We start from the raw sequence: 12447 nt of genomic DNA, 5'->3' as shown, positions 1-12447 counted from the left end.
CCTCTAAATCCAAAAGATCAGCAATTCCTATGCTTCAGTGAAAGGCAATTAATATAATATGGCATCTAAATATGCTAGTATAGTATAGACGTTCCCAAGCTTTACTTGAGATTTAATATGTCAATCCAACATTTACAGATCTCATGAATTTTTTCACTTACTTCCAGACAGAGAGAGAGAGGCATTTGCCTGCATGGTATCGCTCCACTTGCACAAGATCACCCCAGCGCTCTCGAACCAGCATTAAAGTCTGTGAATGCAAAACTTCCAACTGCAGTGACAAGCAGAAGGAGTCTAAAGAATTCAGGTTAAGTAAATGCAGTAAAATATTGGAGCAACTTTTGATAGTTCTCAGCTTACACTAAACCTAAGACTTGCTGGTCTTAGTACACAAACATATACGTGCTAAGTCAACCCTGGTCTTGTTAAGCAGATTTTAAAGCAATTATTGACAGTCACACCAGGAAACGGTTTCTTGTGTGGAATCTCTCTCCCTCCAAGCCCCCATTCTCTCTATATACCGTATATACCCGAGTATAAGCCGACCCGAATATAAACCGAGGCACCTAATTTTCCTACAAAAACCTGGGAAAGCTTATTGACCCGAGTATAAGCCGGTTCACCTTTGCCGCTGTGGAGGAGGAGGAGGAACGAGCAGCCCTTTGGGCTGCTCCTTCCTGTTCCTCCTTTGCCAAGTTCGCATTTATGCAAGCAGTTCAGGAATGGAACAAGCTGCCTGGGGAGAGTAAAGAACCACCGTTCTTGTACGCTTCTTAAGGAATGGTTGACTGGGGAGAGCGGGTGGCGGCACGAGCGGAGAGAAAGGGCTTCTTTCTCACCGCCCCCACTGCCCGCCTCACTCAAGTATAAGCCGAGGGCAGCTTTTTCAGCACAAAAAATGTGCTGAAAAACTAGGCTTATATTCAAGTATATACAGTATATAATCTAACAGGATCTACTGTATAATATCCCAGTGTTTAGGTCTGTACGCCACCAGCATGCTAAAGCTAAGCAGCTCTGGTTAGTGCCTGGATAGTGATTACTTGGGAACTATATGTATGGTGTCTTGGGTTCAATGACAAAATGCTATCATTCTGTAATATGTATGTTCCATCCACACCAAGTGACTTACATATTAAGATGAGATGCTATGCTTAGAATAAAGGTGTTCAATCTAGGCCTTCTTTTCCAAATTACTTACTTATTTTACCTCCCAAACATATCTAAAAAGTATTAACACATTATTCATGTGACAGTTATATATATGCTTTCCCAACTGTGTCTGGCACATGTGGAAACATGTGGTTTCCATAAGTTGAAGTTTTCTCCCTAGCCTAGCCTTTTATGTTGTTAATAAGCATACAGTGAACATTACACCATACTGAGGACACCCAATGCCAACCTCCCTACCCCAGCTCAATGGCTACTCAGGTTACCAGGAACACCAAGTAATAATCTCTTGTATTTAGTACAGAATATAACCAAAATCTAAAAGTTCAAGCAGGGAGAAAGGATAGTGGTGACTGTTCCTTCCCACCCTACTTTCCCTGTTCCCCAGGACTAAGGAAAGAAACAGACTAATGTTTGCTTCCCTTTCCCACTATCAAGTCAAAAGGCACCATCAATGTTCTCAACATTGGCAGATAGGAGGATTCTAGCACCCAGGTGAAGAAAAAGTGTTTTGACTGGGTTTAGATCCAAAAAACACAAAATCTGCTACATAGAAAAGGACACCAAGCAGCAAAACCAGGCAGCACAAATTGGTATGATTCCAAAGGCACTTCAAACAATTCTTCCCAATGAAGGGGGAAATAATCATATTCCTTAATAAAAACTGCTGGGGGGGATCATGCAAAGCCATTTTTTATCATGGAGGGAGTTTTTAAAAATCCCTTACTAAAGAATACTTTGAAATGCAATAGGAATCCTACCAACATGTGCAGCTGTCATTGTGTTTTGTAACTCATTTGTGGCCCTGCTCTAACTGAAGGTGTTCCAGATCTTTCTGTGCGAGGAAAGAGGGAGAAAGAGACTAACAAGCAGTAGCAGATCAGGGCCTAAGGAACAGCTGCAGCTTCATAATGTCACAGCAATTTCACTCCTCCGATGCTGCAGATGAAATTGTTCTAAATCACATGCCTGTCTGGGACAAGTCTGGGAAAGGAAGACAAGTCTTATGTCTTCCGCTACAGGTACTATTACACTGTACTTTCGCTTTTATTTTTTTCTGTTTTGTTCTTTCAGAGCTGGAGAGAACAGACGCCATTATGCTTTTGTCTGTACATAGTGTGTAAATAAATAGATTAGCTCTACGATGTCTCATGCTTCTTGCTGTGTTATGCCAGAAGCTTAGTGTGCACATATCATTATGATGTATGTCGCTAGAAGCGCACTGGAAGAGAAGGCAGATGCCTTTTCCAGAGCTGCGTGTACCAGAGGACGCTCAGAGTTCCGAGGGCTTGCAGGCACCCCCTAGGGTGCTTTTCAAACACATAAGTGTATCTACAAACTACTGAGTCAACTACCCAAACAATCCTTGCCATCTACACATATACTTACCCTGCATTTCACATCTCAGATTGGGAGCTAGTTCTATGGGTTCACAAAAAGTCATTGAAAAGGATACGTAGGCAGTTGTACATGTCCTGCAGAGGTTTCTCATCAGCAAAGAGCCGGGACTGGACCAACTGATGGATGAAGCTGATCTGCATACTGTGAACTAAAGCTCGACCATCTTCCATTAAAAGAAAAGAAAATGAATCTTTTGTGGCTTTTTATGAATCTTTAAGATGATGTAACACTACTTAAAAGGTTTATTAAAAGCCTCAAACAATAGTGGAAAGTATAAAGTATTAATGCTTGGAGAGTGGCTTCTGATGCAGTGTTCCTTTGAGAACATGCAGCTGGGGATACAGAGTAACATGCTGAAGAGCAGACACCATCAACATTTAAGAGGGGATGGTCAAAAACAGCTCAATTTACTTTAATAGAAGAGGTTAATGGAATGCATCAGTTTAGGTGAGTGCCCCAAGTCAGTAAGCATTAGATCTATCATAATGTCTATGGGCATTACCTCCAGTCTCTTTGTCTTCAACCAGAATTTCCAGTTTGAGAAGACGCCACGGGACATCAGGATCATCTCCCATCACTGTCAAAGTAGCCTCAAATTCACCTTCAACACGAAACTTCACACGGCCATTAGCTAGAAACAGAAACCACATATAGTGCAAAACAAAGCATAAGCAAAATAAAACTCCAGAAGCTCAGGTTTGTTTGTGTTTTTTAAAAAATAATAATGAAGGGGGAGATATGGAAAATATTCCCTTTCCTCTAGCAATAACGACTCCTCTTTCTGGTAGTTTTGAGTTTCAGACATTCCTTTTAAGTCTCTATCAATAAATCTTTATTACACATTTTAATTAGCTGAGAGTAATCCATCTGTCATGGATGCTTTAGCTGAGATTCCTGCATTGTAGAGGGTTGGACTACATGACCCTTGGGTCCCTTCCAACTCTAAGATTCTACGATTCTATGAACTAAAGAGTGAAGGGATCAGTGCAATGGCTTACCAACAGTAAGATTTGCCAGCTGTGGAGGAAGATCTGTTGTCACCAGTCGGTGGCGAAGAATCTGGTTTAACTGATGGAGCGTTGTTTGTTTCTCAACTTTTGTTATCGGATCAGGAGGAATTATTTTGTCCTGTGAAGTTACAAATGTGCATTTTTACATACTAATTTAAGTTATCCTGAATTCATACAACCATTTTGTAAACATGAATAAACTGCAAGGACAAACCTCATCATCCATGTTATAGATCCACAACAGCCTGGGCTCATGCAAAAGACTTACTACGGTTTCATGGATTATTATTATTATTTTTACTCTTTTCTTTTAAAAGTTGAGTCTCACAAAATATCATCTGCTTTTATAATTGAAGGTACAAATTTTGTGGCCTTCACAGTGCAACATACAAGGTAGTTTGGCCTTTGCTGTTGTTAACACAAACAACAGTGGAAATGTATTGAGCCACTGACAGAAAAGGATTAGATAGAGAAAAAAGAGGGGATCTCATAATGGGTAAGTTAACTCCGGGTTTTTTGTTTGGGGGGGGGGGGCGTTCGTGTTAAGCACGCCTGTGTTATGTAGCACAATTCGGAATGGATTGCGTGCGTAACACGGGGTACCACTGTACACCAGCGAGTAAAATAATCTTATTTGGTAATGATTCAGCCAATGAAGGTGTCTTAGGCCAATCAGAAGTATTTGGCATCAGTTATCTCAACAGAAGCCTTTTGTTGTTTTTACATTATACAGCAATTTACCCGTATACATGTTGGCAGCCGTGGATATGACCCAGTTGTCAGTACATCAATAGCATATGGAATAGCAAAGCTGGGCAGACGAGCATGGACCAAAGCATCTCTGGCTAGTGATGCTAAACGATCAGCAGTGTCCACGAACAGGATAGCTTGTTGATCAAGAAAGCTTGATATCATCTGTAATATATATATATATAATATAAAGTTATACATAAATCCATTTAAAATTATTTACCCGCATCTAAACTCCTCCATAAAAGCCAACTATACGCCTCCTGTTCAAAATGTCAAAGCCTTTGGTGGAATAAACATTGCAGCTGATCTATGAAATAAATTGTGATGTGAACTGCCCTGTGATCTTCAGATGAAGGGCAGTATACAAATATAATAAATAAATAATAAAAGGTAAAGTAAACTTTTCAAAAATATATTATCATATTATAGACCCTTTTAAAGACCTAAAGCTGCCAGGAGGACAAGAGCATGCCTTTTAAGAGGCAATTTGAAAATTATAGCTCTGGAAGTGCCCTAAAAGAAAATCAAGGGAAGAGAAGACCAAAAAGAAGAAAAAAAAGAATACATACCCAATAGATCAACATGTGTGTGGTGCTCTTGTTATATGGCCTAAAGAACACCCTTATACATATACAGTGGTACCTCTGGATATGCACACCTCTGGTGCGTATCCTTCAGGATGTGAATGTGGCAAACCCAGAAGTATTTCTTAGGGTTTCGCCGAACACGCATGCCCAGAAGCGCTCTACACTACCGTGCTGCGCGTTTGCGTAGAAGCAGCACCTCCAGTTGCGAATTCCTCGGGATCTGACCGGAGCTCCAGAACAGATCCCGTGCGCAACCGGAGGTACCACTGTAGATTGATTTATCCAAGAAATACATATAGCAGTGTCATACAGTGGGAAAGATAACAAGCCCACTGTTCAAGACAGTCAGAATGACAGGAAATGTAACACTGAGACCACCCTGACCTGCGTCCAAATGAAACAGACTAACTACAGGCAAAAATCCAGTTTACCTACCTGAAGTGCTTTCTGATTACTAAAAGCCAGTGACAGCTCAGCTGAGCAAGGTGTTGGGAGAAGAAGCTGGGGTGGGGGCAGAGTATGATATCCAGGCAGTAGAATAGACAGAAGCTGAGGTCAGTCAGGAAGAAAAGCCTGACCAGGCCAAAATCTTTGCACAATATATAAACTGCTAATCTAAAAGTAGAAAAGCCTAAGAAATCATGGCAGAGCTCCGAACGGCACTTAGGAGCACATACTCACTTTAAATGACTTATTTCTCTTTATTGTTACAGTAACACATTGAAGATACATAAGATTAAGCAAAGATCTTGGACAGGAACCATTTCTGCAAATATGATGCCACTAGTATTACATGCACCACATTGAAACATTTGCCAATAATGGGGACATGTCAACATTTAATATAAATCTGCATCATGATACAGAATTTTGTTTAGCTGTCATTTGTTATTCTACATTAGTTTGTAACTAACTGCAGAAATACATTCTGAAAACAGAAGATTATGCTATACCAAAGATCAGGAATAAAACCATGAACAGGCTATTTTTCAGATGTTTCTAGTCCACCCAGCTGTAGGCAAGTTTTCCAAGAGGCAATCATTCACTGTATCTTAAAAAAAAAAATATCGTAACATTTTTACTAAAAATATTTTTAAAATTTATGACCACTATATTTGAACATGTGGAATGTCAGTAACTATTCTCTCAATGCTTTATGGATGGTTCCTCCCCCGCTTTTATGATTTTATTGTCTAAATTATGCCAATAAAGGCTGAATGAATGAATGACGTATTTTCTCAATTTTCTCAGCTGGGTGAAATACAGAAGCCATCCCTTGCCTCTGTAAATTTCAGCTGAGAGCTAATGAATAGTATCAAACTTACCGCACATTTTTCCACCTTTCCAGCGTTATTTGCCCACTTTACCAAAGCTAACAATCGGACAAACAGCTGCCGTGTGCGACTTGCAAACTGCACTATTTCTATTTTTCTGTAAAGAAGCAAATTGCATTAGAAAATCTGTAGCTCAATTATTTTGAAAAAAAGCAGCACATGAAAGGGGGAATGATATGCCAATAGTTATTCCAAATGCAGAATGGGATACTAGACTAACATTGCAATCGGATACATTAGATAACTCTTTTTGGCCCAAAGTCTGCATTCACTCTTGGTGAACCCTCCAGGGGCTGCCCGCACACTCTTATACACACTTTCACATGCACACAACCCCCTCTTACTTTATTTTATTATCTCCTTTCTTGTTTTGTTTGGCTGCCAAAATTGGGGAGGTCTTGGGGGACAGAAAAATTGCTTCATGAAGTATGTCAGGCATCCGAACAGGAGATTAGCTATCCCTGAGATACCACAATGCAAATATTCAATATCTAAGGCAAAAAATGATGTAGTTGTAGTAGGACTGTTGAAGCACTCGTGGGGACAGGAAATTTTATGGTTGAGTTATTACCGCTTCCAAGTTTTTAATTGATTGATTTGATTTATTGTACTTCTATGCTGTGCGCTACGTTTTCCCCCTTTCCTTTCCTTTTTTGGGGGGGTGGGGGGCTATACTTCCCCCTGCTCCCACCTCACAATGCAGCACACTGCACCTCATTATGCCAATGCTGGCATAGCTAGGGCTCCATTTTATTTAGCGGGGGGGAAGGGGTTCAGGGGAACAAGGGTACTTAGGATTCTACTGCCCCCAACATGCCCTGTTTCCCTTGCTTACTGCTGGTAGTACAGATAGACTCATGGAGCTCCCTGCAGCTGTACTGGGGGCCTCCAGCAGTGTTAAGTGCTATTCTGCTGATAGGCCTCCTTCTCTGACAGAGAAGCACTTACGCTGCATCCAATCGTCCCTCAACTACACTTTAGCCTGCTTCAGAACTGCAACCTAAACTGTCTTAAATACATGTACAGCTGCAGTTAGTGTGAGGCCCCGACAGAAAGATTTCTATGCCCCATAGTAACAAAATGCTAATGCTCTCTTTACTGATAAACAGGAGCAGTGAGGTGATCTGATCCTATATGTAGGCATAAAAATGCAGGAAGCTCCAAAATGATTTTAACTTGACCATCTCAAGTATGTATATATGCTCAACTTTGTTGCAGGAACTCTCATAGATTATCAAACTAGTTCCAAAGCAATTATCTGTTTTGCATGCGATCCAACTGGGTATTGCACACCCAGTAATAAAGCCATCATATGCAGCTGGTTATTGGCACTAGACCCATAGTTAGTTGCATACGGATGCTACACATTACTAGTATATATATATATATTTAGTTTTAGCCCACTTATTGTTCAGTATGAATGCACAACATGACACTTTAAGTTTTAAATATTAATAATCTGCCTACTAAGTTTTATGTCCTGTACGTGGAAAACATGACATCTAAACTGCTGGCTTTCTGCTGGCTTTGATTTGTAGAGTTTCAGGACAGGTCATTATTTATTATGCAAAAAAAGAAGAAGGTTTTGGCTGCAAGAAGCATGTCAAACTCATGATTGAACTTGCAAACATAAGAGCCCTGCTGGATGAGACCAGTGGCCTATCAGATTCATGCATGGGACTTACAGCAAGGCTTTCTCACAGCTCTTGAACCAGCTTCTCAGGAGGTCTCCCAGACCACTTCAATATTGGTACAGTATTTTATTAGAAAATAAATTATTTCCCCCTCTTTTCTGTTGTCTTTTAAGTAGTTTAATTGTGTGCAGTTGCCTTCCATTTTGTTGACACTGCTTTTGTAATGTTTGATCTATCTAATTGTATTGATTATAGATTGCCAAGCTTTAAAAACAACAACAACAACAACAACAACAACTGGAGGCCAATTAACTAATTTTCTCAAATAAAATAGTACATGCAGGAGATTTATGGACTCGCTTGCTGGTCAGTTTTACCAGAGCACTGCTGCAAGCATTCATTTTCAATGAAGGACAGCACGCTAGTTAATTAAAACATTCCCTAAAGCAGCCGCACTAAAAAAAAAAGCAGGAAAAACTCTTCAGAGCTGAGTTACAATCACTGACAAGTATCAGCAGTGACAGCCTGGAGATTTTGGAGTGACAACTTTGTGTCCTGACCCAGTTTAACCCTTTACACCTTCAGGCAAATGCCTGAACACTGCTACAAGGTTTAACTGTGTGAAAAATATCTATGCATTACAAATCTCTCAGTTTTAGAAGAAATCCTCAAAGAATACAAGTGAATATGGGCACAGAGAGCCTCATGGACCAATGCTGACCTAAACTTAACTATGGTTAACATGCCAGACGTACAAGTGATTACAGTTTAGTTTGGCAAAGTTAGTTCTGCCCTCACCTCAGCTGGTGTGTATAGTGGGACACCAACAATACCTATTTCTTATCTTATAAGAAGAGAGGCTGGAGAGGTGGATTAATTTTCCTAACAATACTTTCTGCAGATATATCATTGACATACAGTTAATACTAACCATGGTTTGCAACCCCACAGTTTCAAATCATGACCAACATTTAGTATTCAGAAATTATTCTGAAGCAGGATCTGCATAAGGCCGCAATTCCACCAATATTCAGACAAGTCTATCTCCTATCAATTGCTTACTCTATCTGAAGTGGATAAAACTGATGGGTTCCCTATTTGAAAATCTGATTTGCTACCAAGCAAATGGTTCTATTATTGTATGGATCTTCCAGATATTCAATGATAAGGAAACATGTCCACCTCACAAACTGGGATAGCTCAGTCGGTAGAGCATGAGATTCTTAATTTCAGGGTCATGGGTTTGAGCCCCACATTGGGCAAAATTTACCTGCATTACAGGGGGTTGGACAAGATGACCTTCGTGGTCCCTTCCAACTCTACAATTCCAGTAAAAATTAATGGATGCCAATTGCAAATACAGTATTGGGCAAGCTTGGCAGTTTCAAAGTTTTTACCTTTGTTTACTAACTAAAAGTAACAAAAAATAATAATGCTGCTAAATTAGATAAGTTTCTATGGCATCAGAAAACTACAGTGCAAATTACCCTAATGTTACATAGTATTTTTTAAAAACCCACATTACACAAATGTTAATCCTTTATTGGCATAGACTTTTCCTCTGCAGTAGTGTGAAGTCTCATACGACATTTCATAATCCAGTAATCCTGATCGAGAGGAAAGCACAAACCATAGTTTTCTGATTTGAATGCGGTGGCAAATTTGGATCTGTACTACAGAGGAAATCCAGCTAGAGTGCTGGGCAGGGGTGGAAAATAAAACCACAAGGCTCATTCTTGTAGCATCAAATCATGGTTGCCATTACACGTAAACCATCCCAAAATGTTTTGAATTTCAAACTAGGCACTTAATAAAACTGAAACACTCTATTATTCTTTTTTAACTCAGGTAAAGTTAAAGGAAGGAAATATTTGACCCAGTGATTCAATACCTAAATTTCATTAAAATTCATTACAAATCCTCCTCAATTGTCATTACTCACCTTTCCATATCTGTTTTTCTTGGTAATCTGTTGGGAAGGGGAGTTGGAGTGGTAAAAAAAAAGATCAAATTATTATGTTTTGACAAATACTACAAAAACATTAAACAGGAAGCATGAGTTAATTCCAGCTCTCTGACAATAGTTCTTGTACAATTCTTAAGTTTTTTAACAATCTTTAACAATGTAATTCATTTACATTTTACATTTTGGGGTGTACATTTAAATCTTAGGCAGATACCTACAGTATGTGACTGCAAACTTCTTCACACAGATAATAAACAAATGTCTACCATGTGTCCAAATAACGGAAAACAGATGATGATTTCCCCAAAACTTTTTCCAACACCAGTGCAAATACATGTGACCTGACATCATAAAGTGTGAACTTGCAGTCATTTAATTTCAGATCTCCATGTCTTGTGTCTTTACTATTACGAACAGCACTCTGTTATTGTGATGCTTATAGAAGCTGAGTTACAACACTGACTATTTTTTAATTCTGGGAGCATTTATTCACACCACCTTAAGGTAAATAAATGGGTCTGTTATATTTCCGCAAAAGCATTAACAGAAAAAAGATAACAATATCCCACTTAAAGTAGATTGAAATATATTTTTGTAGAGGGCCCTATATTGCTAGTGCTATGAATCACAAACAAGTTAAGGTGGAGTAAACATATTTTGAACCCCTTTAGCCCCATTTAAAGTAATGCAGCTTAACTAAAATGCAAATACTTTTGAAAAGGTTTGCAGATATGACTATAGGTCTAATTTATATGTGAATGCATATGTAAAAAAAATGAATTGGTTTATCCTGACTTTCACAGCCAACAACCTAATTCAGCATATTCCTGAAAGAAACTACGGTAAGTAAGTAGTTGATGTGAATATATTAAAGCTATTAACTTCAATAAGGCTATTTATCTATTATTTAAAAATCTCACCCAACCAACCTTCTATTCATTACCTGGGCTGTTACTGGTACTTACAAGAAATACTCCAGAGACCACACAGAGGGTCTGCTGCTTTGTCAATCATTTACAGTATTTGAGATTCCAGCATTGCAGGGGTTTGGACTAGAAGACCCTGGGGGTCCCTTCCAACTCTACAATTCTATGGTTCTATAAATAGCTTGTTGCAAAGATGTAGCCACAATGGAAAGTGATTTTAAAAGGCCACAATAAAGCAACCACCTGTTTGTTGTCACAGAAGTTCCAGCTGTGTGACAGGAGATTGTAATGAGGTCTCAATAGAAACTTTGTGAAAAGTATAAATACAATTTCTTTTTAAGAAAACCTGTTTAATACAAAGACAGCAAAGGCCTTGCTGCAATCTAGACACATAGGATGCTTCCAATGGCACCTGTCCCTCAAGAGTCTACACACAGACAGCTTGCACTGGACCAAAATGGTCTGTACCATCCAGATGACTTACAGTGAAAGGAGGCTACCCTTCAAACTAAAATACAGCATCCAACTGGGAGCACAGCACCCTTGTCACCTACACCCTAGTGTGCATGCACACGACAGCTCATACCAATAACAAACTTAGTTGGTCTCTAAGGTGCTACTGGAAGGTATTTTTTTTATTCAGTATTTCCAATCAAGCAAACACAAGTTTTTATTTAAGACTTAGCCCTTATCTTCTTGATCTCCTTATTAGGTTTGCCAGCAAACATAAACTCAACCAGGAATCAATTCCAGCTCTTTAACAAATGCACTTGTATGTATGACTCTCAAGTTTTTGAACGACTGTTTAACTCTATTCACCCTTTACATTTTGGGGTGTACATATGAATCTTAGCCAGGTAACCTAAGAGTCACAGCGTGCTAAGAGAATCTTAAGATTCATCTAACTGAACCAGAAGATCAGGCTTCCCCAAACCACCACCCTTCTTCTCCATCACGTAGAACAAGCCACAAAGGAGGAGGACCTCCTGGGCGAATGGGTCACGGGCGTTACATAAGCCAAGGTCGCCTAACACGGGCCCGTCGGAGAGTGAACCGTCCCGCGGGGGGAGGCAAGTGGGCAAGGCAGGCAGGTGGGAAAGGTAGGCAGGTGGGGCCCCCTGAGCACTCACAGGTCGGCCAGAACGGTGAGCTCCGCGTAAGTGCGATGCAACAGGAAATCGATGAGGGTGCTGAGTCGGAAGCCGGCGCTGGCCGCCGCCGCCGCCGTTCCCGGAGGCTGCGGAGCTGGGGCCGAGGTGGGCCCTCCTCCCGCCGGGACCAGCTGGTGGCTTTCCAGTTGCACCGGCGCCATCGTTGCTGTGCCAGGAACCGAAACAAGCCGGCCGGCCGAGACGAGAGCGGGTCTTCGGCGTCCTTTCCACGCCCGGCTCCGCTCTCCCTCGCGGGCAACGAGAAGCAGTCGCGATCACAACGCGCCTCTTCGGCCGCCAAGCGCTGCCGCTGCTGGGACTGCCGCCACCATTGCTGGGGGCGGACACCGCACCGGAAGCAATCCGAGGACAGCGGCGGACCGGAAAGAAACCCCTTCCGGTAGCCTGCACGGGATCATAGACTTCTCCCCATCTCTGCAAGAAGCTTTTTTAGACACCCATTATTAGACTGACAAAAGGTTCCAAGTTTCCGGGTTCACTCAGAGCTCAATTTT

The 12447-nt window shown here is 40.7% G+C and overlaps 1 protein-coding gene across 4 annotated transcripts in view; it reads right to left on the bottom strand.

Annotated features, from left to right (window-relative positions):
• MED14 (mediator complex subunit 14) overlaps positions 1-12112 on the bottom strand; it is a 35226-nt gene extending 23114 nt beyond the window's left edge. For 3 of the 4 annotated variants that reach the window (XM_033147161.1, XM_033147162.1, XM_033147159.1), the window contains exons 1-8: positions 11912-12093; positions 9832-9858; positions 6247-6352; positions 4323-4496; positions 3570-3699; positions 3074-3202; positions 2627-2734; positions 162-294 (exon numbers count right to left, since the gene is read on the bottom strand). In XM_033147161.1, coding sequence (XP_033003052.1) covers positions 162-294; positions 2627-2734; positions 3074-3202; positions 3570-3699; positions 4323-4496; positions 6247-6352; positions 9832-9858; positions 11912-12093 — 989 coding nt within the window. Of the gene's footprint in view, positions 1-161; positions 295-2626; positions 2735-3073; positions 3203-3569; positions 3700-4322; positions 4497-6246; positions 6353-9831; positions 9859-11911 lie in introns of all 4 variants that reach the window. The other variant, XM_033147158.1, reaches the window with a different exon arrangement.
• Positions 12113-12447: the final 335 nt, after the last annotated feature.

This window comes from Lacerta agilis, chromosome 4, assembly GCF_009819535.1.
Source record: "Lacerta agilis isolate rLacAgi1 chromosome 4, rLacAgi1.pri, whole genome shotgun sequence".
Lineage (NCBI taxonomy): Eukaryota > Metazoa > Chordata > Lepidosauria > Squamata > Lacertidae > Lacerta > Lacerta agilis.
Note: the sequence above shows the minus strand (reverse complement) of the source record. Positions and strands in the feature narration are given on the sequence as shown.